This window comes from Miniopterus natalensis, chromosome 4 (genome assembly GCF_054644295.1).
Source record: "Miniopterus natalensis isolate mMinNat1 chromosome 4, mMinNat1.hap1, whole genome shotgun sequence".
In the NCBI taxonomy this organism is placed as follows: Eukaryota; Metazoa; Chordata; class Mammalia; order Chiroptera; family Miniopteridae; genus Miniopterus; species Miniopterus natalensis.
The window spans coordinates 26,205,952-26,227,390 of NC_142084.1; the positions used below are offsets into that span (position 1 = coordinate 26,205,952).

General features: G+C 54.1%; 2 protein-coding genes across 2 annotated transcripts; one reads left to right on the forward strand and one right to left on the reverse strand.

The window, feature by feature from the left end:
* Positions 1 to 7,912: 7,912 nt before the first annotated feature.
* On the forward strand, positions 7,913 to 18,831 carry SLC34A1 (solute carrier family 34 member 1). The gene is made up of 12 exons (XM_016203235.2): positions 7,913 to 8,021; positions 8,161 to 8,310; positions 8,396 to 8,524; positions 8,596 to 8,739; positions 9,726 to 9,837; positions 9,960 to 10,155; positions 10,239 to 10,334; positions 15,420 to 15,489; positions 15,735 to 15,902; positions 17,099 to 17,215; positions 17,313 to 17,437; positions 18,328 to 18,831. Exons 1-12 carry the CDS (start codon positions 7,913 to 7,915, stop codon positions 18,829 to 18,831), a joined length of 1,920 nt encoding a protein of 639 aa, XP_016058721.2.
* Positions 18,832 to 20,626: 1,795 nt separating this feature from the next.
* PFN3 (profilin 3) lies at positions 20,627 to 21,040 on the reverse strand. The gene has a single exon (XM_016203247.2). The coding sequence runs from the start codon at positions 21,038 to 21,040 to the stop codon at positions 20,627 to 20,629; it is 414 nt and encodes a 137-aa protein (XP_016058733.2).
* Between the last annotated feature and the right edge of the window lie 399 nt (positions 21,041 to 21,439).

Here is a 21,439-nt window from a genome sequence, read left to right on the forward strand (position 1 = left end):
GGCTGGCTGGGTGTGTTTCTCTGCCACAATCCTCTCTGTGATCCCCTCCTAAAAACAAGTCCCCTGCAGCAGCCCTGGGCCGAGGGAAACATAGTTCTCTCCTCCCACTTTCTGTGTTCCCGGAACCCCTAGAGGCCCTGAGCCCTCAACATCTCAGCCCCACGAGGCCCAGGCGCAGGGCATCAGCTGATCAACCCATAGGCCCTGTTCCAAAGCCACTGCGCAGAGCTCGACTCCTGGATAGGAGAGGTCACAGAACTGCTTCCCCTCACCTCACCACGTGGGAAGCCAGGAGGGGAGTAGGCCTGTCCACCTAACTCCCAGCAGGAAGGAAAAGCGAGTACACATTTGCTGACCACTCTGCAGCCTCAACACCCTCATCTTATAGAAGACACAGGCTGAGCCAATACATACGACTTCCTCAGCATGGGACCCAAGCCCACATGGCTCCAAGCCTCCAAGAGAGAATGTTGCTTCCTGTCTCTTATCGCCTCACTCCCACTTAATGGCCTTGGGGCCAGGGAATGGGGTGGTATAAGATGGTCACAGGGTGGGCACAGGTTGAGCACAGGGCACACAGCGACCTAGGCTCTGGGCCAGGGTGGAGGCAAGTAGGGGCAGGGGCTGCTCACCTGGAGCCCAGCTGAAAGTGCTGATGCAGCTGTAAGCTCATGCTCCCTGGGCAGCCACCCCCACTCCCAAGGGTGAGCACAAGTGAGCCTCGCAGGGGGCCTGGCCTGGTGGTCAAGTGACTCTGACTTCTGGGGGATTAGAAGCTGGCATTCAGCTCCCACCAGGAAACAAAGGCCCAGATAGAGAGGAACACCCATGGTTGATTATATTGAATCAGATGTAGCCCAGGCTGGGCACAGGCCCTTATGGCTGCACAACTGCCAGGGGTGTCATTCACATCCGTGATGATCCTGGGGGTCCAAAAAGAGCTGGGGACATGAACATGTGTATGTGTCCTTGACTCCTGCAGGATCTGGGCAAGGGGTGCTCTGTGGCCATCTCAGCTCATCTTTCCAGGGTACTGGCTTGGGGTAGAGCCAAGGCAGAAGCCAAGGAGAAGCACCATAGAAGAAGCATCCTGCCTCCAGCCCAGTCCAGGGTGCTGGCTTCCAGGATGAAGTCCTGGCCAGCTAAGATGGGTGGGGAGGGATAACCCCACTAACCAAGGAAGCCACTAACTTCCTGCCCCAGTGCTAAGGGGCTGAAGGAACCCAGAACCCAGATGAGTTTGGACTGGAGAACTTAGAGTGCAGAGCCTTGAGCTCCCTGCTGCAGGCCACAACCAGAGTGGGGACCCCAGAAGCTGGAGCCCAGAACCTGAAGTCTAAAGCCAGATCTCAGAATTTCAGGTCTGAAACCTAGAAGCCAGAGCATGGACTGCCATCTCAGAGTGTGCTGTTCACAGCCTCAGGGCCAGCATGAAGCCCTGGGACATAGGGCTGGAGAGACATGAGGAAGGGAGCTGTAGGGGAAGAAGCGATTTCTGAGAAAAGCCTAAAGCCGTCTCAGCTCTTTTGGCCACAGACTTTGGCCTCGTCAGTCAATGAGTGACCTGCTCCTGAGCCACCAGGATTAATCATTACCCAGGGCACTTATCCCCCAAACAGAGACAGGACATTCTCAGGTCAGCTGCCCATGCCCTGCCCCACATGTAGCCTTAAAAAATGGGGCTTGCATGGGACATCGTCTCAGGGCCCTGCCTGCTCTGTGTCAGGGAGCTCAGATTGAAGTCCAGGATCCCCAAGAGAGGTCAAAGTCAAGAGGGTCAGGGAAGGGACTGCTCTGTTCCCTAAAGGAGAGTGGCAGTTGGCCCCTACTATGTCACCTACCCCATGGTAAGAACGGGTGCCTTGCCCACAGATCAGAGAGGATGCATTCATGTGTGTACAACGCACACTCACAGCTGTGTCCGTGCGCAACCTGCTGGCTCAACTGCTGGAACAAAATGTTCACTGCCGCACTCCCAATGCATAGCGCCGTGCTGACTCAGTGGGGCTTATAAATTGGCTGAATAAATAAACATGATGGTTAGAAGAGGCAGGGGTTCTCAAACTGCGCTTGTGAGGAACCCTGCTGTGGGATTGTACTGCTCGTTAGCCAATCCCCACCCCCAATCCAGTTCCCCCCCAAAATCCAGTTGCCCTCAAACTTTAGGTACTGCAGAAAACACCTGCAGCAGGCCGCATGTGTGGAAGAAGCAATGGATCTTAATGGAGAATTGGGGAGACAGCCCGTGGCGCCCACCTCCACAGCTTGCTTCATTCCTGGACGTGCACACTTGTTCTTGGCATCGGCCTCCTCTCTGTTCGGCAGCCACGCCGACCCTAGGGAAATCATTTTCATTGGCGTGACGAAATTCAGTAACTGTCAGCCTGTCACATTTGTATTGGCCATGTTCTTTGCGCGTCCCACTCTTTACAAGCTGCCTCTTCCCCCAGCACTGGCCCAGGAGAGCTCTCCTGAGTCACTAAATCTGCTCTCTTTTCACATTAGCTGCCATCTCAGCAGACCCAGCTGCCCAGGGTGTCTTTCCAAATGTGGTCACTCTGGTGTTTGGGGCACTGCTTTCCTGCTGTCCCTCCTGAGCCCAGCTGCAGGCAGGCATCTCAGTTTCCTCTGCTGGCCCCTCTTCCTCTGCCTTCGCAGAAATGTGGGGGCTCCTCTGGGCTCAGCCCAGCTGCTTTCTTGTCACTGTGCATACTCTCCCTGGGGCACCTTCACAGGGGAATCCAAGTCAAGTCACGACGGGCCCCCAGGCTGTGATGGATGCTGTCTTTATGCTGAGAGCTAGCAGGTTTTAAAAGGGAGAGGGATGACATGATAAGTGCATTTTGAAAAGCTGGCTGGCTGCTTTTTTTGGAGACTGGATTGGGAGGAGCGTGGGCAGAGCAGGGAGAGCATTTGGGAAGCTATTGCAATAACCCAGGTGAGGGGTGGTGGCCCAGAGCTCCTGAGGGAATTGGGTGATGGATTAGAGATAAAGAGGTGAAGGAGGAAGACCTCTCAGAGATGCCTGTCCCATTTCCTGCTTGAGGGACCGACCACATGCTGCACCCTGAGGTCCAGACATGTAGGAGGCCCCTTGTGGGTAAGGAGCACGTCCTGTGCTTCAGAACCAAAGATCCACCTGCTCACTCCGGAGCTCCTCAGACACAGTCGACACAGACAGATCTTGGCATCTTTTCTCCAAGACTGCTCCTCCTCCTGGGAGCCTTTTCTCAATGTGAGACACCGCCTACCACCCAGGCTGCGGGCCCAGAGGTCTGGGAAGGCACGTGAGCAGACAGGGCAAGAGTCACCATTCAGGGGGACACACAGAGTCTGCCACAGATGGGGAAGAGGCAGGCTGTGAGTGGGGAGGAGGGGTGTTCAAATGAACAGAAGGGCTGACAGGCTGGGGCTGGAGTACGGCCACCTTCTCTGCTGCTCTCAGGAGTCCAAAAGGCAGCTCTGGTCAGCTCCCACATTTCAGGACTTTTTTCTAGGGCTGTAGCAGCCCCATCCCATCCCCAGAATTTGGGGGAATAATTTGGATGTATAAGTCCACAGCATTTTATAATGATACTTCTTGTGATCAATAACTGCCTCCCCTACTAATCCCTGAGCTCCATGAGAGCAGGGAAGGGAGATGTCAAAACTGTCAAAGATCATAATAACGATCTCCTTATTAAAAAGGAGCATCCAGTTCATAAGGAGCACCTTGGTTATGACTGCTCCTGCCCAGGGTCTCACCCGAATAGGGCAGGAGAGTCAGGGAACAGGACCGTGGTCTGGGGTCTCTGGACACACTGTGGGTGTCAGGTTCCCTTGGGTGGGGGTGCTCCAGCAGCCTCCGACCCATCCCTAATGTGGCTTTAACAGGGCCTCTGAGCACAAGGACAGTTCCAACACAAGAACTCAGTAGCAACTGCATTTCCAGGGCTCAGTGACACCCCTCCCACCCCTGCATGAATCCCCACCTTACCCAATTCACTCCCTCCAGGTGGAAGAGGTTCCAGGACACCAAGAGGGTTCCTATGTAAATTAGGGTTCATGACAGAATGTGACGCGGCCATCTGTGTTGAATGTAAAGACGTGGGAAAGGCTTATGAGATAATGGTAGATGAAAAAGAGCAATTTCAGCCTTTTATAGACAAGAAAATCCTCAGAGGGTTAAAAGGGCAGAGAGAGTCCTTCCTTAATTCCAAATGTATAAAAGGAGCTGCAAAACGTTCATTCACCAGTGCACTTGAGCTCTTGCTTCCCAGCATGTCATCTGTTTTTGTTCAAATAAACTCTTCAAAAAATTTTTTAAAAATAAAAAAGGCAGAGAAAAGAATGAAAGGCAGTGTTATAATCATTACAGCGATGTTTCTGAGAAGCAGAGTTATTTTTAATTTCCTTTTGCTATGAATGGAGACTTTCTAGCACGCACCAGGTGGTTAATTCCCTGCCTCAGTTCCCCAAAATCTCCCAGAACAAGCCATAAGACTATATGGTTCATTGTCCTAAGCAGAGCACTTTTCAGAGTGAAAAGGGACACTGGCCCAACAGTCATACCAGGACTTGGCCAAGCAAACCAGGACTTGTGGTCACTCCACCAAACCAATCCCAGCTGCACCTTCACCCCCATCCCTTTCTATGCCTTGTGGGTTCTGTGGCCTAAACTGACAGTGACAATGTGGTGGAGCTGGGATCCGAACCCAGGCTTGCTGTGTTCTCTGCTCTTAGCCACTTTGACAGAGAGTTTATTCTGACCACTACTTCACAGTGCTCTGCAAATTAAGCACTAACTAGTTAACCTTTATCACATTAAAGGGGAAACTGTGCAGGTTTCTATCTTCCTTGATGGAAAAAGGCTGGGTCTATGTCACCCTAAAGTATGTTCAATGTTGTGTAGGACTGCAGCTCAGGAACCCTGAGCAATCAGAGGATAGTTGGTGAGTTGAAAGAAGTTGTTGACCTGAAACAGGACTAAGCATCTAGCGGAGGTGGGGCCATTTCCTTGGCCAGGACACTTCAGCCATCCTGGAGACAGTGAAAAGCCATGAGAGCATCAAGGGAGCAAACACGCTGAGGGATTCTGCTCTAGGCACAGAGATGGGTCATTTATCTTATTGAAATCTATAATTCACTTAAAAAGCTGAGCTAATTGCCATTTTATCAGTAAAGGAACTAGGGCTCAGGGAGGTGAGTTGACAGGCCTCAGAATCCCAGGCTGACTTGAGGATTGGACCATTACTTGGACCAAGAGAGAAGTTGACCCTGCCAATCTTGGCTCAACAGAGAGTAAGAACTCAACTAATGTGCTTAGAAATAGATGGATAGACACAGGTTAGCCGTCTGGTTAGGTGGATGGATAGATGGAAGGGTGGATGGATGGATGAATGGAAAGGTGGATGGATGGATGGATGGATGGATGGATGGATGGATGGATGGATGGATGGATGGATGATAGGTAGATGAGTGGATGGATGGATGAGCGGATAGGTGGATGCATAATGTTAGGCAGTTGCCCAACTAGGTCTTGAATGGAGCCCACCATTACTGGATCTGATCAAACCTTAATCCCTTAGAAAGGAAGCTTCCTTCTCATCTCTCTGTGAATCTGGTCCCCAACTCAGGCTCCATAGTCCTGTGAAAGGGAAACAGGCTTCTGAAAGACTTCCTTAGACCTCTCTGACTTTCATATCATCATCGGTTTCCCTATCCAGAAACCCTATATTTCCTCTCCCCCCCCCCCAATCACCAACTCTACTGCAGAAGTATCTCTGGAATGTACCCTCTCCTCCCCATCCCTCTTGTTCTTATGTTGGTTCAGACCCCATTATCTCTCAGCCTCTTAACTGGTCTCTCTGCTTCCGGACTCACTCCCTATGACACATCCCAACCCCACCCAGCCCCAGGGGGACCATTCTAAAATGCAGACAGGCCCTTCTTGGTCTGGTAGGGGCTCCACATTCTGTTAGACTTCACATCCTGGATACATGGTTGGGCCTTGGAGACAATCCAAGATTCCACGCTACACAGCCTCTCCAGTTTATCTCCTGTGGTCTCCTCCATTATGCACTCCCTCTCCTCCAAATGCTCCCCAACACATACAAACCCACGGACACCCACACACAATGCAAGGTCACAGAACGTTTGGGTCACTCTCTGGGGAATCCTGTCAGGTAAAGAATGAGGGGAATGGGATGGAGCCGAAGAATCTCTTTGGGGGCTCTGGGAACAAGGTGCCTGAGTGGCTTCAGGGTCTCTGTCTGGTAGGGGGGGGTATGTCTGTGCCCCCACTGGGTCTGGGTGATGGTTCAGGCTGAATGTCTGTTGGGGGGGGGGGAGGGACAGTCTGTCTATAGACTCCCCCTGCAGAGCTGACGATTAGCAATTAACTGGGAGGAATCTCAGAGGTGAGGTTAATCGGGGAACAGAGGGAGGGCAGCTAGGGTTCTAGGGACTTTGCCCTTGACCTGAGGGTATAAAGTGGAGGGTCCCAGCTTCTCTTCAGGCCCTCGGGACTTCCCTGAGCAGCTGAGCAGGAGCTGAAACACAGAATCCTAAGGTGAGTCCAGGGTCGCCTTGTCCCAACTTCATCCCCAATTCTTAGTGAAACCCAGTTCATTACCCCAGCCCCTCACCTGTGTCCTAACTGTGCTGCCTCTTCCTGCCCCCACAACATCTCAGCACCAGCCCATCCTGGCTTACTTCCAAAGTGCCCTCCCAGGACTGGGGATTCAGCTCAGCACACTGCCCCATTCCACAGCCGAGGCCCCTCGGGACAACGTTAGGGATGGCAGTGAGCAGGGTGTTGCCGAAGCAGACTGGGGCTGTTCAGGGGGCGGGGGACCTAAAGCAAGCCTGGACTTCCCAAACTTGAGGACAAGGTGGGGGGCTCTCTTTACCTAAACCAGTCCTGGTCTGAGGTTATTTCACAGGAGAAAGGTGGCAGGATTTGTTTATTGTTGAGGAGGTGGGGCACAGGAGACGGGTGGGGAAAGAATTTCACCTATGAGAGGAACCGAGGCCAGTGGGCCCTACCCTGAGTGCTTGCCCAGCAGGTGTCCATGGTTCCTGCAGCCTCTGCAAACATATTCCCTGGCCCCTTCCAGCTGCAGGGTGTGCTCAGCTCCTCCCTGCACATGGCCTTTGCATACATGCCCTTCCCCTTCTCCTGGTAATGACTACAGACGGTTCCTCTCAGCTTGATCCCCTCTCCCCTTCCCCAAGGGCCCACCCATCATGGGCACTCTGGTGGCACCCATATCTGTCATTAGTACACTTGTTCCCATTGCCATTTTCTATCTATTTGAGGGATTTTTAAAAAATATATGTTTTTATTGATTTTAGAGAGAGGAAGAAAGAGGGAGAGAGAGAAAGAAACATTGATTAGAGAGAAACATCAACATTGATCAGCTGCCTCCTGCAAGCCCCCTATTGGGGTTCAAGCCCTCAACAAGGGCATGTGCCCTGACCAGGAATCTAACCAGTGACCTCAACCCCAAAAACCACACCAGCTGGTCTTAGGGATTATTCCATTGACACGTCTCCCCACCACACCTTGAGCTTCCTGGGGGCAGGCACTTTGTATTTAGTCACCACTGTACCCCAGCATCTAGCTTAGTGCCTAGGATAGAATAGATGTTCAATAAATACTTGCTGAATGAATGAATGAATGAATGAATGAATGAATGAATGAATGAATGAGTGAATGAATGAATGAGTGAATGCCTGAATCTGTGCTGAGCACCTGAGTGTGCTTGCCTGGGGGGGGCGTTCTATGGGGGGGTGTTTGGGATCACATATCATGAATGTTTGTGCAAGTGAGTGTGTGGGTGTGGGGGGTGGATGTGTGAGTGTGTGTGAGTGTACAGGACACAGCAGGTGTCATTCAGTGTTGCTGCAGACACCACAGCGTGTGCCCAGGATGATGTCCTATGGAGAGAGGCTGGGAGGCCCTGCTGTCTCTCCACTCCCAGTCCGCAGTGGGCACATGATTCATGGGGCGGCCTTCGCCTTCGTGCCCAGCCCTCAGGGTGAGTGTGCTCCCACCCCCGGACCCTGCTTGCCCGTGGTTGCCCACATCCCCGGTGAGGCCTCCACCCCTCCGCCTGCCCTCCTCTCCTCCCTGGGCCCTGGGCCCTCTGGGGACTCCTGACCAGCCTCCCTCCCCAGTCCTGCACAGGATCCCAGGAACCTCCGCCTATGCCTTCCCCAGCCTGGGCCCCGTGGCCCTTGCCGAGCACGGCTGCCCCTTCGGGGAGGTCCTGGAGCTCCATGACCCGCTGCCTGCCAAGCTGGCCCTGGAGGAGGAACAGAAGCCAGGTGGGCCTGCATGGGGGCGGCAGGGGCATCAGTCGTCACTGCCCCAGCCCTCTGGCTGCTGTGCTCATGTTTGCCCCATCTCTAGAGCCCGGGCTGGCCCAGAAGCTGCGCCAGGCTGGCGTGACGCTCCTCAAGGTGCCACTGATGCTCGCTTTCCTCTACCTCTTTGTCTGCTCCCTGGACGTGCTCAGCTCAGCCTTCCAGCTGGCTGGAGGTAGGGCCAGGGACGGGGACTGGGGAAAGGTCCCGGAAGGGCCTCGAATAATCCTGACTCATGCTTCCCAGGGAAGGTGGCTGGTGACATCTTCAAGGACAATGTCATCCTGTCCAACCCAGTGGCGGGACTGGTGGTGGGCATCCTGGTGACTGTGCTGGTGCAGAGCTCCAGCACCTCCACATCCATCATCGTCAGCATGGTGGCCTCTGGCTGTGAGTTGGCCCACCGGGGCCAGGGAGAGTGCGGAAAGCTGGGTGTGCTGGACGAGGCTGGGGGGGCAAGTCAGGGATGAAGGGCAAGGGGCAGGAATGGGAACAGGGGCTGAGGGCGAAGGGCAGAGTCCTGGCATCGCCCACTCTGTCTTCCAAGGCCCGGCCAAGAGTCTTAGTCAGGATGGGTGCCCCAGGAGCTGGAAGAGTAGCAAATGGGGGCACAGCCCCAGGAAGGCTCACCTCCACAACACCACGCAGTTCCTCATTCCACCAGTCAGGGAAACAGAACCAGAGAAATCAGAGAAATGGAGCCCACGGGAGTTATATGGTGATTATCGCAGGGAATTGGCTTCCAGGCCTGTGAGGCGGGCGAGGCGCACCCAAAGCTGGTGCGCAGGCCGTGTGGCAGCGGGGGCTGGAACTCCGGCGGAAGCCCCTGCTGCAGTGCGCATGCGGGGATTCTTCCTCTAGGAAGCCTCAGCTGTGCTCTGAGGCCTTTTATCTCATTGGACGAGGGCCACCCAGATTCTTGAGTTTTATCTCCTTTGCTTAAGGTCAGCTGATTGCAGAGGTGAATCCCATCAGCAAAGCACCTTAACGGCAATGTCTGGATCAATGTTGGATTGAATAGCTGGGTGCCATAACCTAGCCAAGCTGACGCATGAAGCTGATCGTCAAACTCACGTACACGTGCCAAGTGTAGTTGATTGCACACAGGGCACATGTCCTCATATACACATGCCCCTACACATGTTCACATATGTGCACATGCAGTGCATGTACGTTGGTTCACATGCATTCACATATACGTAAACACAGCATGTGCCCATGTGCACCTGTGACACCAAGGCTTGGCTGAGTCAGCTGCACGGCAAGAATGTCCACTAGGGACCAGGACATGAGTAATTGATCTGGCAAGAGGTGTTGTGGGGGTAAGAGCTGGGTGGACCCTGCCCATTTAGTTAAGAGGTCCCCTCTCCTCCCAGTGTTGGAGGTGAGCTCTGCCATCCCCATCATCATGGGCTCCAACATCGGCACCTCTGTCACCAACACCATCGTGGCCCTGATGCAGGCGGGGGACAGGACTGACTTCCGTCGGTGAGGGGGTAGAGTGGTGATGGGCCTGTGTTTGGGGGGAGAGGGTGGTCCCAAATGCCAGGAGCCCCAGAATGAGCATATCTGGGCTCCGGCCTACTTTGTAACGTGGCCTCCCTGCCAAGGGCCTTCGCGGGAGCCACTGTGCACGACTGCTTTAACTGGCTGTCAGTTCTGGTCCTGCTGCCCTTGGAGGTTGCCACTGGGTACCTGTACCATGTCAGTCAACTTGTGGTGGCCTCCTTCAACATCCGCGGTGGCCAAGACGCCCCTGACCTGCTTAAGATCATTACGGAGCCCTTCACTAAGCTCATCATCCAGGTGGGGGCAGGGCTGGCATGGGGTGGAGGGTGGGCACAGTAAGGGCCCCGCACTCACTCTTCATGCTCACATCTCGCCCACAGCTGGACAAGTCTGTGATTACCAGCATTGCCATGGGTGACGAGTCCCTGAGGAACCACAGTCTCATCAGGATCTGGTGCAACCCAGACCCCAAGGAGGTGAGTCCCACGTCTGACCCCAGGTGAGAGAACTCCCTTTTATGACAGCTGACTTTTAGTGTCATTGTCTTTTTTAAATGCTCCAGGTAGACCCTAGGGACCATTAGCCTGGAAAGGGCAAATATGTGGCCCTTTGACTGTGAGACTGTGCCTAGGACAGACGTTGCTAATCTCTCCCAGCCTCACACCAACTTCAGGCAGCCATTACCAATCAATTAGAGCTGGCATGTAATTGATCTATCCCAGCGGTTCTCAAAGTGTTGACAGTGGTATCCATACCACCTGGGTACCTTTTAGAGATGCAAAGTATTCAGCCCTTCCCCTCCACCTACTGAATCAGAAAAAACTCTGGGGTGGGGCCCAGCAGCCTAATTTCAACAAGTCCTCTAGGTCTGCTCCATGCACAAGCTTAAGAACCACTGATCTGGCTCAACCCTCTGGTTTCACTAGTAGAGAAATAGGCTCCAAGAGGCTAAGAAACTTGCTGGAGTTTGTCCAGCCATGTGAGGGCCCCGAGCACAGGTTTCTCCACCTAGGCCTCCTTGCCCACTGGAGAACAGGGGTTTAGTGACTCAGCTCTGCCGAGTTTTAGGACCCAGACATTGGGGAGAGGGCAGGGAGAGAGTGCTATAAGGATGTCCAGGAAAGCAGGATAAACAACAAGATACTGGCCCAGGAGCAGGGCAAGGGGGCCGTGTGGAGACCTCACTGGAGACACAACTACCCCTTGTGCTAACATCGGGGCTCCTTCCCCTGGAGAATCACATAGGCATGTGTCCCCTTGTCCTTCTGCACTATTTCTACTGTTTCCTGGCTTCTACAGCCTGGAATGAAGATCTCTTTGGATGAGTTGGATACTCATGGACTGGCCACTACACCAAGCTAACCAGGAAGCAGGCAGTTAGCACACTTTCCCACTTAGCCATAAACGGGAAAATGCTTCATCAAAACCATCATCTTCAGTGCCCGCTTCCCCTCTATTACTACATACAAGAAGCAACTCCATTTAGAACAAGATTGAAAGAAACTCAGAGCCCAAGCCTTTCCCCCTCATCATCTCCACTTGCTGCTGGATGTCACCGAGACTTTGTACTGGAGTGAACAGAGAGCAACCTTTCAACATGCCCTGCGAGGTTCCTTGGCATCTGAATGGCACGCAGCTCCAGCTCAGCCCTGCTGAGTCTTTGAGGCAGTTTGACATCAAAAAGCTCATGCAGGCAGCTTTTATGCTGGCTTTGTGACCTCTCGAACAAGCCCCACTTCTCACCAGCTCGCGGGGCCCTCCCCAAGCTCTCCGAATCATCACAATCCTCTCTACTTCTTAACAAAACCTGGAGGGAGAGAAATCGCGCACTTTGATCTTTACAATAAAATGAGCCATGGAAGGGAGCTCCTCGGCCACAGCACTCCTTGCTGCTCTGAAACCCTGCTGCCCACATACATCCAGCAGATGCCCCTGCAGCACATACCACTGGACATAGCCCTCCCCGATGACATCCTCACAGGAGCATCCCACTTTCCACAAGAGGAACCTGAGGTTCAGACATGTGAAGCAACCTGCACAAGGTCACTTGACAGGGCCTGTCTTCACTGCTCCAGCTGCCACCTGCCTGAGCACTGGTTTCTCCTCCCAGCTCTCCCAGGAGACCCTTTAAGAGCAGTTTCCTTGGCTTGGAGAGTAACTGGGGGATGGGATCTGAGGTCCCTGTTCTTGCTCTCTCTCTGGGACAGTCCCCATGGGAATGTGGCTCATGCAGCCATGTGCTGGCTCTCCAGAGGTGATGTGTATTAGCAGCTCCTCCTGCACCTAAGACTTGAGTTTTGCTTTGGCCACTGAGTCTCCCTGTGCTCCCTTGCAACCTGACCTAGTTGCCTCCAGCTTTTACCAAGCTGGACTCGCCCTTGCCCAGACTAGTCTCCAGGGAACCATGTCACCAAGAATATAATTGAGAGTCTAAGGTTGTCCAGATGGCAAAAGAAAAACCAGAGGCAATTTTAGTGTTTCAACACCTCTTGGCGCTCTGGGGGCCTGACACTGTCCTGGGAATTACCTTCTTGTGTGGTCATATTGTGGATTGCCAACCAGACCTGCCTAGTGCCAACAAGCGTTTTTGGAGGACTTGCAACCTGAGAAGCATGGATTATTACATCCCTATTTTACAGATGAGGAGACCCAGGCTCAGAGAGGTTTACCCAAGTCCATGAGATTGAGGTTAGGACTAAAATCCTGGTGGAATTTGGAGCCTGTGTACCTGAATTTTCATCTTACAGCTTCTTCCAGATGCTAATCTGGTGTCCCACCATTCGTGTCCCTTCCCCACTCTGCCCATCACACCTGAATGCGGCCAGGTGACCACAGCCACCCTGATAACCCTCCAGGAATTCTCCTCTTCGCCACAAGATGGCAGTGCTGGCATGGTGATCTCCCTCTGCTTGCAGAAACAAAGACCCTCAGCTCCCCATCCCCTGGAGGGAAAACTACTGGGCAGGCACACATCCTGGAGTTTCTCCCCAGGGAAAGGATTCTTGGATCCCGACATTCCTTCCTTTGTGAGCTTAATCATCTCCTTCGGTTCCCAGAGGTGCCTCCTTAATTTGGGATGGCTCTTCAGGCATTCAAACCCCAGCTCTCTTCCAAGATTCCTTACAACTAGCCCCTGGGGAGAGGTGGGCCGCATAATGGACCTCATGATGCAGAGGGAAAAACTGAGGCCCTGAGAGGGTATGTGTTTGGTCCAGTGTCACACAGCTAGGAGTGGCTCAGCTGGGTTTGCGCCCAGGGCTGTCTGACCTCATCCATTCTGTTCTTTCCACAGAGTTCACCACCCCCACCATGTCCCCCTTCCACTCCACCCCACTCCACCACCCTCCAGGCCTACGGATGGCCACATCCTGGGGGTATGTCCTAGACCCTGAGCTTGCTAGCTCTTTATCTAGGCTGGAGCTTCCACCTTCCTTCCCTTTAGAGTGTCTGGACTCCCCCTGCGAGCTCAGCCAGGGTCACACAATCCCAGGCAGGAACCCCTGAGGTCTTAGCCCTCGCCTCTGGCCTAATCCAACACTGCAAGTCCCAACTGGGAACTCCAGAGAAACTCCTATCTTCCTCCAGCTTCCCAGGATCCCAGGGGCCCCTCCCCCAATCATCTCAAAGGGTCATCTGCTTCCCAGGGCTCCAGGCTGGGGTCCCCCAGGAAGGAAGATCCATCAAGGTCCTCTCCAACAGGGCCAAGATCCTCAGGCATATATGCAGGAGCCATTGATCCTGACCTAGGAAGTCAGTCACACACACACACACACCCTTCCCATCTGATGGGTCGAGGGAGAGAAAGGGTCTGCCCTTATTTGAAGGTATTGTCATGAGCTAAGTCTTTAGGTGAGCGTTTCACACACATTTACTCCTATAACCTTTTAAACAGCTCTTCTATTGTCCTGCTTTAGAGAAAACGAACTCAGGGAGGTGGCATGACATGCCCAAGGTAGTTGGTATAAGAAGCAGGATTTGAACTCAGATCTGCCTAACAGCAAACACCTGGCTCTCTCCTTCACATATGGCTCTCCCTCACCTGCACAGCAGTTCCTACCGCTTGCTTGGCTTTTCTAACTGAGCCCATCAGAGATTATTTCCTTCTGGTTCCTTGGCCTGCATTTGCGGCTGGGCTTGAGGGTGCCTTATGGCTCTGGCGTGGCTAGATGGGAACACAGCCGAGGATGTTGTCCCACACAAGGGAGCACATACCACTAAAATAAACCCTGACTTAAAGCCAGGTGCCATAAATAGGCCTTATCTTTATCATACATTTTTTAAATGCCACAGTTTAAAATCAAACCTAATGGAGTTATAACATCAAAGTGTCAAGATCCCACCTGCGCCCCTACCCTCAGCACAGGGGCAAGTCAGAGACTGTGGGATGCAGAGCTCCGGGGGCAATGGAACCAGCACCCATATCAGCTCCCGGGAGAGGCAGAATGTGTTTGTGGGGAGGAGAGAGAAGTTGGAAGAAGCAGAATGTGTTTGTGGGGAGAAGTTGTAGCTCTTGCATTTTGCCTGGGGCCTTGGGAATAACTGCTCCACTCCGGACCCCATCCCACACTGTGAGATGGCAGGTTTCCAGCCCAGCCCATTTTCTCCTTTCATACTGGGGTATGGGGAAAGGGAAGATGCACCAAGTTGCATTTAAAAAAATAATTCCTTAACCCAACAGGGCTACAAATTAGTGCTCCCCAGACCAGACTGGCCTTCACAGAATTATAAAGCATGTTTTAAAGTGGTTGTCAACATTTACAAATAGGGAGATTTCATCTAAAATTAGAGTTGTGGTCTCTTTTGTAGAATCAAGCCCTTCAGCCATGCTGGGCTGTGTCCCTGGATGGTGACAGTGGCCTAGAGCTGAGTAGCTGGTGTATCTATAGGCCCAGCACACTGCTCCCACCAACTCCAGCCTGAGCCCCTCACTTAAGCTACTTGCCTGGCCCTGGGTCCTCTGAATTGAGGTGCCTCCTCAGGAACCCCCATCACTTCACTGATAGTAAGTGGGAGAGGAAAGAAATGTGGGGCCTGGACTCTCTGCCTACCAGTGGTCCCTTGACCCCCAACCCTCTCCAGATAAGTTGAGCAAGAGGAAAACAGAACTTGGGCTAGGTGCCTCAGACAAGAGGCTGGAGCAAGGATGCTGGGGTAGAGGGGGCACCGAGTGGGAATGGTAATAAAACATGGGGAAGAGAGAGTTTTCAGAAGAAGAGAACCATGAACAGCAGCATCATGTGAAGAAGAGGTGGGAGAAACAAGGACAAGAAGCTACTGGATCAGGAGGCCCTGTGAGCCCAGAGAAAGCCAGTTCAGTGCACTAATGGGGCAGAATTTCAGAGGGCTGACCATGGCCAGATTCTTGTGTGGCAGATATTTTCACCGCCATCTCTTCAGCAGAGGAGACAGGCTCAGAAAGGGCAAACAAACCACCCACAGGCACTAAGCCAGGAGGCCCATTGCCATCCCCTCATGTCCCAATGGCTCCCTAATCTCCATCTTAGCCCCAACTCCAGGCTGCATGTTCCTAAATTCCCTAAGTCACTCTCCTCTTAATCTAGGCTCCTACCGCCATGCCCAAGGCAGAGGCCAACATCAGCCAGACCCTCGGAAATGCCACCATGGAGAAGTGTGAGTGCCTGCAGCATGGGAGAGGTCCAGTTAGCAGAGGCCAAGCCTGGCAGAGGTAGTAGGGCTGTGTCCCAGGAAGGATGGCTACCAACCAGCCCAGCTTCTAGGCTTGGGTCAGGCCTGCTGTTGAGGTTTAAGGAGACTGAGGTGGGACCTTCGGCTCCGAGCCCAAGGGAGTGGCATAGTTGGGGGTTGGGAACCAGGTTAGGAGTCAGCTCTCAGCAGCTTGACACCCCTCCCAACAGGCAGCCACATCTTCGTGGACACAAGACTGCCTGACCTGGCCGTGGGGCTCATCCTGCTGGCTGGCTCCTTGGTGCTCCTGTGTACTTGCCTCATTCTTCTCGTCAAGATGCTCAACTCTCTGCTCAAGGGCCAGGTGGCCAAGGTCATTCAGAGTGTCATCAACACTGGTGAGCACCAAGCAGGGGGTGAGCAGACCCCAGAATGGGCCCTTCCAGATCCCACTAACTCCTGCCACGGCCTTGCTGTGTAATCTAGGTAAAGCTCTACCATCTCTGAGCCTCAGTTTCCCCATGTGAACAAAGAAGAGACTGAACTGGGTGATTTCTGAGGCCCCTGAGATGCTGACAGCTGGGGATCTTTGGCTGCCTCTGGCAATGGTTCCTTTCCAGCAGGTGGCTCTAAAGAGGTTATCAGAGGCCTCTGTTTGATTGAATCAACAGATAGTCATCAAGCCCCTGCCATGTGCCAAACATGGTGTAGTGTTGGGAGTAGAGAGGGGAGGCTCCTAGATGTGGATCCTGCCCTCAGGAAGTTCACAGCCTAGAGGGGGAGATTCAATGAAAAACAAATGATGGGGGATGGGGGAGACAAGCCAAGGAGAAAGCAAAAGTGTCAACACAGCAGAGCATAGAAGAGGCTGCTTTCATCAGGTGGTCAGCGGCCTCTGTATAGATGTTACATTTGAGAAAAGACCTAAGTGAGAAGGAGTCAAGATACGGCTGAAGTGCTTTCTGGGTGGAGGGAACAGCAGTGCAAAGGCTCAGAGGCAGGAACCGGCTGGCTGGTTTGTGGCACAGAAAGGGAGTCAGCATCGTGGCAGGAACTCAGTGAAGGAGGAGGAGAGAGGCAGGGAGAGGCCAGAGAGGTAAGGAGGAGTGGATCACAGGGCTGCAGGCTGCGCTCAGAGCCTGGACTTTATCATGGATAACGGGGGCACTTGTGGGGCTGAAAACAGGGAAGTGACACCATCTACTTTTCATTATAAGCTGCATTCTGAGCTTTCAGGACACTGCGGCTGCCTGACAAATGCTGGAAGGGAGCTTGGAGGAGGGAGGAGAATGGAACGAAGCCTGTCTGAGGGCTGGGTCAGAGGCAGTGATAGCCACCCTGAGGCCTGAGGGTGAACATTTAGCAGTGGGAAGGACACCCAGGCTGAGGGAACAGCCTGGGCAAAATCGCGATAGAACCAAGCCGAGACAGCCTTTACTCCAAGATCAGAGGGACAGTAGAAGCCATCACAGTTGAGCAGGCGACTGACGAAAGTCTTACTTGGAAACTGGCATCCAAGACCTCCTCCTCAAGGAGGGTCCCTGCTCCGGTTCCAACCAACCCCCTGACCCTGCTGGGATGGTTTCCCCTGCAGACTTCCCTGCCCCCTTCACCTGGGCCACAGGCTACTTTGCCATGGTGGTGGGCGCCAGCATGACATTTGTTGTCCAGAGCAGTTCTGTATTCACCTCGGCCATCACCCCTCTCATCGGTGAGTGCTCATGCTGGGGGGAAGGGGAGCTGGGTGGCAGGGAAAGGGCTGAGGGGGGAGCTGGGAGACCGTATGTTCCCCTCTGTCTCCCCCGCAGGACTGGGTGTGATCAGCATTGAGCGCGCCTATCCCCTCACACTGGGCTCCAACATCGGCACCACCACCACGGCCATCCTGGCTGCACTGGCCAGCCCCCGGGAGAAGCTGTCCAGTGCCTTCCAGGTGTGCCTGGGAGAATAGCCCTGCCAGAGAGAAGAGCAGGATGGGACTGGGGTGTGGCAATGACCCAGGGTGGGACAATGTGTAACAAATTTTTGACTGTTGACTAGGGGCCACCTGCTATGCTAGGCTCTGCGGCAACCATATACGCAACCCTCAGGACCTTGGTGTCTACCAGGAAGATGTGACTCAAAGTCACACCAATAAACAGTGGGTGGGATGTGCATTCTGAGGAAGGGGTAGTGTAAGGGGGTCTGGCCCAGTCTGGGGGATCAAGGATGAGTAGGGGGACATGGCAGAGGGGTGGCTGTTCTAGGAGCAAAGGAGTAATGACAAGCCAGGGGCTGACATAGGGGTATGGGCCCATCAGGACGCCAAAGCTGCTGAGCCAGAAACTAGGAGGAATCTTTTTTTTTTTTAATGTTTTTTATTGATTTCAGAGGGAGAGGAAGGGAGAGGGAGAGAGAGAAACATCAATGATGAGTCAGTCATTGAAAGGCTGCCTCCTGCACGCCTCCTACTGGAGATGGAGCCCACAACCTGAGCATGTGCCCTGACTGGGAATCAAACTATGGCCTCCTGGTTTATAGGTCGATGCTCAACCACTGAGCCACTCTGGCCAGGCAGGAGGAATCTTTTAGCTAGTGGATTTGAACAGGATCTGCTGGGGAATTCCTGGGAGAGGGGTTTGTGGGGGAGATGTGGAGAGTTCAGGGCAGTGGTTATTTGCCAACTGACCCAGAAGTGTTTCAGTATTTTATCGGGGGCACGTCAACCCTAGTGGTGACTTTCCTGCTGCCCAGATTAGGCCGGGACCCTATTATTTGTTTCCACTGTCCTGACTCGGGAATGGGCCTGTGCCCACCTCAGCTCCTTCACCCTCTTCTCTGCAGATCGCCCTCTGCCACTTCTTCTTCAACATCTCAGGCATCCTGCTGTGGTACCCAGTGCCCTGCACACGCCTGCCCATCCGGATGGCCAAGGCACTAGGCAAACGCACCGCCAAGTACCGCTGGTTTGCAGTCCTCTACCTCCTGCTGTGCTTTCTCTTGCTGCCCTCACTGGTGTTTGGCATCTCCATGGCAGGCTGGCAGGCCATGGTAGGTGTGGGCGCACCCTTCGTCGCCCTGCTGGCCTTCGTGGTGCTCATTAGCATCCTACAGAGTCGCAGCCCCCGGCACCTACCCAAGTGGCTGCAGACATGGGACTTCCTGCCCCGATGGATGCACTCCCTACAGCCCCTGGACCACCTCATCACCCGTGTCACCCTGTGCTGTGCCAGGCCCGAGCCCCGCTCGCCCCCGCTGGCCCCCAGGGTCTTCCTGGAGGAGCTGCCCCCTGCCACGCCCTCTCCCCGCCTTGCCCTGCCTGCTCGCCACAATGCCACCCACCTCTAGCCTTTGGCCCAGACTGCCACCTGGGGCTGGGAAGGACCTGTGCCTGGTGCCCGGCATGGAAGGGCAGAGGGGTGTGTGTCTGTGTACTCTGGGCATGCTCCTGTCCTTGTGCAGATGCCCAGAGGTCTGAGCTGTGTGACTGAGAGTTGGTGTGTGAGCCTGTGTCAGCCTGCACATGTGTACATCATGGTGCACCTGTGGGGTCTCTATGCAGGCTGCAGGGTACCTGGGTATGACTTCCAGTCCTTTGTACATTGTTTGGAGTCTTCAGTTTGTGTTCTTGTGTCCACACAACTCCAACTGGGCTGGGTGGGAATAATGGTGGGTCTAAGTATGCGACTTGCAGCTGTTTGCTCATGCACAGATGTGGTCACTGGCTGAATTCTCACCCCCTTCCTGCCACTTTCCTTCCTCCACAATACCATTCTCCCCACTCTCACCCAGCTTTCTGCATCACCACTACAACCCCCTTTCCCAACACTGCCTGATTTTTAAAAATTTTAAAAAAGAAATTAAACTTTCATTATGCATTTGAAAATCTGTTTGCTCTCATTTTGGGGGAGGAGAGACCATAGTTTGGTGTTCAGCAGCACTATCTCCCCTCCCAAAGACAGCCTGCTGTGCCCTGGAAGAGCCAGCCTGTAAACTCACTCCAACAGTCTTCCTGGCCCTGCCTTAAAGAGTCTAATCAACAGCTCAGACTCTCTGAAAGCCCCCCAAGGCCTAGGGGCCACCCCCAAGGCAAATGTTAGCAGAGCTCTCTGCACCTCCATCCCCCAATCCTCTGGTTTCTCCTTTGCCTCTGGACACACCTACCTCACTGACTCCCTCCCTCCCTCTTTCTGGCATGAGATCAATTCTCCACAAAACAAGTGACATATGGGGCTTATCATGGCCACTGAGGGAGGGGATCAGAAGATTGGAGATGGACAAGAGAAGCCATGCCCTGTGTCCCAGCATAAAGGGGGCAGGGACCAGCCACCCTTCCTCCTCCTACCTTTGTCCATCTTTGACAACAAACCATGCCTTCATTTAAAACCACTCAAGTTTTCAATTCCTCCTCCTCCATAGCCTTCCCCCCACCCTAACTGAGGCCTACAGAGGGAGGGTCAAGTGGTGGGAGGTGCCAAAGTTTCTCCCTCTAGTCCAGGGATATCTCTGGAACCTTTGGACCCCAAGGGGACTGGAAGGCTGTAGGGCCCAGACCCAGTTGTGATTGTCTTGGAAACATTCCTCCACTCCACCCCCACTGAGGTATGTGGGGGAGATGCAAGGACCTGGGAGCCCCAGAGATGCTCCCCAAGCTACCAGCCATACCCTGTCAACTACTCACAACCCCTGCTAGTACTTCCTCCTGCTAAGTGGAGGGGTGAGAAGTACACTGACCTCCAGCTTGGGGGGGGGGGGGGAATAGGAAGGTGGGGCGGAGACTCCCTTACAGTTCATCCTGCACAGCTGTGGGAGTTTTGCGGCAAAGGATGCTCAGATTTGAGCTAGAGGGTTTGAGAAGGCTGATCCCGGGGACTCTTGCTCAGCTGCGGTGTCGCTAGGACCCTGGGAAGTCTCCAAGGCCCGGACCCCTGACTCTGGCCTGGGGAGTCAGGTCAGAGGCCTCTGCAGGCCACCCATGGGAGGGCCGGGTCTAGGGCACAGGAGGACTCATAATCCCAAGGACCTTCCAGGAAACCAGTGTCCTCCTCAGCAACTCTTGCCCTACCCCCCATGCAACCTGAGGATGAGCCTGCCATGCCCAGGTCTGAGTTTATTTTGGCTCCGCTGCCACCTGGCCGTTCTGCTAGGTGCCCCGAGTGCGCAGCCAGTGGATCAGCTCGTGCGTCTTCTTGTTGAGGATGCCCCCGTGCACGCCCCGTCGGCCCATGAGCACGAGAAGCGCGCGTGGCGCGTGGCCCACGCAGATGGCACGCCCGTCCAGCCCCTTGGTGCGCGCGTCTAGCACCCCATCGCCCTCGGCCAGCAGGTGGTCTCGGATGACGTAGCAGCGGCGGCCTGCCAGGCTCAGGCCTTCCTGCAGGAAGGTGCACCGGTCGCGCCCCGTGAGCACGCCCACCTCCTGCGGTGAGATAGCGGCCAGCAGGCCCCCGGGCCGCGATGCCCACACGCACAGATTGTCCGAGTGGCCCACGATGGCCACGTCGTCGATGCGCTGGTCCTGCAGCACCGCACTGATGTAGCCTTTCCACTCGCCCATTCTGGCTCAGGGTGTGTCCTTCGCCTTGCGCTTTCGAGGGATGCGGAGCAGCTTCCGCCCGAACCGCTAGACGCTGTGACGCGTGTGAGCGCGGGATTGTGACGGTGAGGCCCGCAGGTCACAGGCCCGCTACCTCCTGCTGGAGAATGGGGGCGGGGGGGGGAGTATCTTTCACCCGATGGTGTTAGAATTTAGCCTGAAGGAAGGGAGAGCATGAGAGTCAAAATAATCCTGGAAAACCAACGTAGATGGTGCATCAAGCACAGTACACATGGGTTTAAAAACAAAAAGATGCCACATCTGGACAGTCGTGGCATCAACTCTCTGCCTGGTCCCCAGAACATGGTTCTCAGATGTTAGGAGCACCAGAATCACCTGGGAAAGCTGTTAAAACAGATT

Coding starts and splice junctions, on each gene's coding strand:
- SLC34A1 (XM_016203235.2), top strand. CDS start 7,913: ATGATGTCCTATGGAGAGAGGCTGGGAGGCCCTGCTGTCTCTCCACTC. Junction 8,525..8,595: donor AGCCTTCCAGCTGGCTGGAG/GTAGGGCCAGGG, acceptor CATGCTTCCCAG/GGAAGGTGGCTGGTGACATC. Junction 17,216..17,312: donor GGCCATCACCCCTCTCATCG/GTGAGTGCTCAT, acceptor TCTCCCCCGCAG/GACTGGGTGTGATCAGCATT.
- PFN3 (XM_016203247.2), bottom strand. CDS start 21,040: ATGGGCGAGTGGAAAGGCTACATCAGTGCGGTGCTGCAGGACCAGCGC.